The following is a 5,783-nucleotide window of genomic DNA, read 5'->3' as shown; positions in this document are numbered from 1 at the left end:
TCATGAGAAAAAGCTTTGGTTTGCCAGCAGTAAATGTTAGCATCCAGGGCTACAGTGAGTTTTGCCTTCAGCCTTTCATTCGTTATTGTGTTATTGTTTAGTTTAAATATTAAACCTGTGTTTAATATTAGGTTACTTTTCAGGTTACTGTCCTCTCTGTTTTATTTTCCCCCCCTTTTTATTGATGCCCTTGTCCATCTCTCCTATTTGTCTACATTACATTTTTACCCAGATGTGAAGGTACCCCAGGTGCTGCATTTAATCATTTCTATCCACTCTAGCTGTTAACTGACAACTCAAGGCAGGCTGTGGCTTTTCCACTTTAGGAGGGATCAGTGATGGTGTCGCACTTACAATTTGTAAGTGCATTTGGCTGTTTATATGCAGGATACACAGGATTTTCTATAGACCATAAGACTTTTTTTTTTTATAGCTCATGGGCTTTCTATAGATTGTAAGGACTTTCTATAGATCATAGATCATCACCTTTCCATAATGCATAGGCCTTTATATAGATTAGGCTTTCTAGAAATGATTAAATACCTTTTTATTGATCAGTGAGTCTGTAGCCTACTGTGTTCATTCTGCCCTCTAGTGGTAACAATCATAAAATGTAAGAAAAGTACCAAATAATTAAGGTTGGAAAGGGGCATTATTGACTAACTTTTGACCTTAAGGGACAGTCAAGGAAATGAAATAGTGGACAAACTGGCTAAACAGGCAATGAATCATATGGATGTTGAAGTTTATATACCACTCAGTAAAGAAGAGGTAAAAGGAAGAATTTCAGTACTTATGAATATAAAGTGTCAATAACTGTGGGACAAGGGAAAAAATGGAAGACTATATCCAAAAACAAGTTAGAAAAGGGAGAATAGGTCTCAATAATAGAAGAGATGATACAATTAAATCACTCGGCTCCTGATAGGACATTCTGACTTAAACCACTCATTGATAAACATAAAGAAACATCAAACAGGATTATGCCTGACATGCGGTGAAGTAGAGCCAGGTGAACATGTATTATTACATTGTGTAATGTTTACAGGGGAAAGAGAGGAGTTATTGAATTAATTGAGAAATATAGATTTAATCAGTTTCAACTTACCAAACCTATTGAATTGTGCCTCAGGACAGTTAAAAATACAAAGAGAAATACTTCATTATCTCAGGAAGACAGGATTGGAAAATAGGATTTAATAAACATATTATATAAAGAGCCCCCCCACTTATCAATGCTTCACACTCCAGTCCAAGTGGTGGCGCTAATACACAATAAATCAACCGCCATTAAACAACACAAGAAGAAGAAGTTGTAGCAGAAGAGGAGCTATTCACTATAGCACTCGAATTAGTCGATGTGGGTCATTTTGGTAGAAATTTTTGTGTCTTTTTAAATGTTTGAACATGGAGCAGAAGTTAGCAGAGTTCAGAGTCCGGAGGAAAGTCGAGAAGCAAGCAACGAAACCCGGAAATCCACCTGAAAGTTGTTGCCCTGAGACGCACACAGCTACGAATGACGTCACCGACGTCACCAAGTCCACGGAGTCAAACCTGAGAGTAAAAAAGGCAAGCATTTACCCCTTTCCCTTACACGGTAATAAACTCAGTAACCTTGTTTAACGTGTGCAGTCATCTCACTGCTATAGTCTCTTACTGCAGTAGGTTAGAAATATTCGTAAATACTTGGCAAAAGGACCGAATGTTTTAAAGACCACAACTGATCTCAGATCGCTGACTTCCTCACTGATCTAGACCATGGGTGAGTTCACACAACATCTAGAAATGTGAGCAAATCAGTCTAATATTGACTTTTATCTGTCAAATAAAAACAAAAAATTCAAATAAAATAGTTGGTCACTAAAAGATGTCATTAGTACAGGTATATTCAGTGGAGTTTAAAATGTATGAGGTTGTGAGTGAGTAATTTGTCCAGATAACGCTTGCCGAATGGCTGTTTATATCTATCGTGATCTTGGGCCTTGCCCTCTGACCCTAAAGACAAGCTGCCAAAGGCAGACTTATACAGGACTTCAGCTGTTAATGAACTGTGCATTAAAATGAATACACACATCACATAGCAACACTGACTACGTTTACATGGACAGCAGTGATCTAATTATTGACCTTATTCTGAATATGACGTATAATAATGTGATTAAGGTGTTCACATGAGTTGCTTTTAGAATACTCCTTACATGTTATAGAACCTAGATCGATTAACGTCACACGTCATTACATCACCGTGCCACGCCGTCCGATGTTTCCTCCAGGATTTCACGTATCGACATACAGTTGGTCTTCGTTATGGGACCGTATACAGTTTCGTGTGTTTTTATATTTAATTTTACGAAAAGCTTCAAGTGCGGTTAATTATTTGTCGTGCTGTACGTGCAAATAGACGACTGCTTGAAGCCGTGGGCTGTGTCTCAAACCACGTACTTACCGTCTATGTAGTAGCCGAGATACATGTATTTCGCCTACTATATAGCAGGTAAGTACGCGGTTTGGGACGCAGCCGTGCTCTATTGTTTGCCGTCAAACGGTTGAGCGTTTCCGTGTCTGTACGTGTCCTATCGCACAATGCGGTGAAAACTCCCACACTACGTTAATAGTGTGATTAAGGTGTGTACGTGTCTGTAACGCACGTCGATAACGCGACTAAAACAGGAACACTCCACATGTCTTAATTCCATGTGTGTTTACTTCGAGTGTAACTTTAATCAGATTAAGGTCATCAGTAATCACTGTTTACATGCTAGTTTCTTAATCAGAGTATCGTCTTAATCGGGTTAATATCAGATTATTGTTGTCCATGTAAACGTACTGACTGTTGGTTTAGTAAATGAATTAAGATCAGGTGGCACGGAACCCAGTTTGCCGCTATTGCAGGTCCTCTTGATTACTACTCAGTAAGCACTTTTAAATATGTGATTTTGAGACTTTAAAAAAAAAAAAAAAAAAAGATATGTGAGACTCCATATCTGTAGGTTCCATTAGCTTTCTATTTTGTCATCAGATTAATGTAATGAGTGAATTCTTTCCCCAGGAAAACAGAGACTGGTTGCTGGACAGTGCTGTGGGTCGCTGGCTCGGTGTGCAGCGTTTGGCTGTTACGAATCTGACCATGCTGAAGGTGTTACTGTGGCTTGTGTTGCTGGGTCTCTTCTCTGAGCTGGACTTTGGGCTGCCCTTCTTTCTCCTGTCTCTGTTTTACTGGCTCTATGAAGGTCTACGGAGTCCAGTGGAAAGAAGGCCTGGTGAGCTGAGTGCCTATTCAGTGTTTAACCCCGACTGTCAGCCCATCCTGGGCACACTGACTGCAGAACAGCTGGAGGGAGAGATGGGTTACAGACCATTAAACAACAGGGTGAATACGTAACACACTACCGACAAACTCTCAGACTGGCTTCAGTATAAACATGGCTGAAGTTTGGATCGCCCTATAGAAAGATATAATGTATTTTGTCTTGCCAAAAACCACACACACGTGTAACACATTCACATTTTATTAAATGAATCAATTTAAGGAAATTAATGAAGAGCTCTTGAGTATTAGGTGATATCCTATACTAAGCCTTCTTGTGCCAAAGTTAATTTTAACTAAGTTAGGTGTGTGTATACGTGGCAGTAGTTTGATGATGATTGATGTTTAATGATCATGATGTTTATTAGGATAAAAAAAATAATAAATCTAATATTTTAACCCTTACATACATCAATTGTGACAACCAAAATCAGGTTTATTGTTGTTATTTTTCTTTAAAGGTAAAAAATAAAAAACTATGGTACTTGATGCATTTGAACGTTCTATATCAAGTAATATCCTACTGAAGAGAGCACACGATTATTTGAAAATTAAGAACATCGGTCTGATATCCAGTGTCAATATTGGTCCCTGTAACAAACGGAGCCTGGAATTTGGAAAAGAAATTTAGTTCTGGATCTGGAAATAAGATATAAAGAGAGTTTTGTTATGGTTGAGTTGATAACATTTATACTTTATTATATTTACAATGCCCGTCATTAAAAAAACAAAACAAAAAAAACACATTTTAAAACTCAGTAGTTGTAACAAACTTCAAAGCTGGGCAAGGAGGAGGCACAAACCGGCTGAATGGAAATGTAATGTTTAATCATAAATAGAACATAAATCACACGTGCATCTCTCTTGCTCTCACTCTCTCTCTCTCTCTCACACACAGCTGCTCCTTTATCGCTCTCTCCCACTGATTATTAGAGAACTCGGTGGCAGGCGTGTGTCCTCACAGCCTGGCCTCTCCCTCCACTAGTTTTTCATAGAATGGGTATCAGTATCAGCTGATACTCAATGTGGTTTGGAATTAGTATCGCAAAAGAAAGTTGTATCACGGCATCTCTACATACGTTTACATGTGAAAAAGACGCATTGTTGTTTACTTTATTATTTACTTTTTACTTTCATACTTGTGTGGTAAAAAGATTCCAAAAACACTGTGAGTTGTGCTGGCTGAGACGATCTGCAACTGGTGTTGCGATGTCCAGTTAGTATATTCAGGTCTGAATACTTGTTAATATTTTTTGGATTAATAAATAATTAAATAAATAAATATTGTGTGTGTGTGTGTCTATGTATGTACCTGTTTATTTTTTATTTTCATTATTTAAAAATGTCTAGAAAAAATATTTTAAATGTAACTGTAATTTAAACTAAAACTGTAAATTAAAAAGAAAGAAAGAAAATATCAGTATATGTGAAATGTCGACAGAGCCTTTCACGCCTCAGTGGGTCTCATAGATGTCAGTTTCTACTTATGAGCCATGGAAATTGCACAGGGACTCTATAGCACATCATTCAGTTCAGTAATGGACCTTTAGCATTTTTGAGAAGTTCATTAATGAAATCCATGTTAGTCAACATCTTGTATTATTCATCGTGGCATTCGCAAAACAGCCTTGTCCAGGCTTTAGGTTCCACAGATAGATACATTTTAAGTGGAGCTACAGAAAAATTCACAAAAAGATTAAAAAAGAAACAACAAATCTGTGTTGCTCATTTGGAAAGGTACATATTTGAAGACGCAGGGCTCTACGGTAACGATTTCTTCTAGGAGTGCTCCTAATTACAAAAATTTAGGAGCACGGTTGAAGTTTTTTTTTTTTTTTTTTAGAGATGGTATCATTGATGTGCCACAGTATAACACACAAGTAGGCATGAGAAAACTTGAGCTGGTCAATTATGACTAGAATTTAGGAACATTGTGTGAGCCATGACACATTAATTTACCTTCTGGTAAACTAAATGCAAAATTTTCAGTTCATTTTACAGACTGTATGTAAAAACAACAACAACAAAAAAACACCATTAACCTGTTCCACCTTGTAAACAAATTCAATAAACATCAATGTTCAGTGTTTGAAGTCTGCTCCTCTTAAATATATTTAAAGCTACACTATTAGACATTTTCTGCTGTCATGGTTCTGGGCTGGAGTCAGTTCTTGAACTGCTCTGTGTGTATTGTGTAGATATCTGAATAATCTCATATAGGATGTGATTGGGTGAGTTCATTTACCCGTAAGATGCAAAGCACTTTAGTTTAATGGTGTTCATTAGTGACGCACCGATCAGGATTTTTATGACCGAAACCGATCCAGATACCAATCTTTTTTATTTAAGCTTTAATCAGGTCTGTCATAAACAGTTAAGTGTAAGCTCTCTGCTCATGGTCACTGTTAATTGAGTTAAAATAATAGCAATGAGAAATACTGTTGGTTAATTGATAAATAAACAAGCATAAAATATT

The 5,783-nt window shown here is 37.1% G+C and overlaps 1 protein-coding gene across 1 annotated transcript; it reads left to right on the top strand.

Annotated features, from left to right (window-relative positions):
• The first annotated feature begins 1,269 nt into the window (after positions 1-1,269).
• Positions 1,270-4,594, top strand: saysd1 (SAYSVFN motif domain containing 1). The gene is made up of 2 exons (XM_017456510.3): positions 1,270-1,569; positions 3,050-4,594. Exons 1-2 carry the CDS (start codon positions 1,408-1,410, stop codon positions 3,380-3,382), a joined length of 495 nt encoding a protein of 164 aa, XP_017311999.1. The 5' UTR covers positions 1,270-1,407; the 3' UTR covers positions 3,383-4,594.
• Positions 4,595-5,783: the final 1,189 nt, after the last annotated feature.

Source organism: Ictalurus punctatus, chromosome 25, assembly GCF_001660625.3.
Source record: "Ictalurus punctatus breed USDA103 chromosome 25, Coco_2.0, whole genome shotgun sequence".
Classification (NCBI taxonomy): domain Eukaryota; kingdom Metazoa; phylum Chordata; class Actinopteri; order Siluriformes; family Ictaluridae; genus Ictalurus; species Ictalurus punctatus.
The sequence above is the reverse complement of the archived record's forward strand: the minus strand, read 5'-3'. Positions and strand labels throughout refer to the sequence as shown.

What these genes read in the sequence shown, in the direction of transcription:
- saysd1 (XM_017456510.3), top strand. Translation starts at nt 1,408, where the DNA reads ATGGAGCAGAAGTTAGCAGAGTTCAGAGTCCGGAGGAAAGTCGAGAAG. An exon ending in CAAACCTGAGAGTAAAAAAG is followed by an intron (nt 1,570 to 3,049) that starts GCAAGCATTTAC and finishes TTCTTTCCCCAG; the next exon opens with GAAAACAGAGACTGGTTGCT.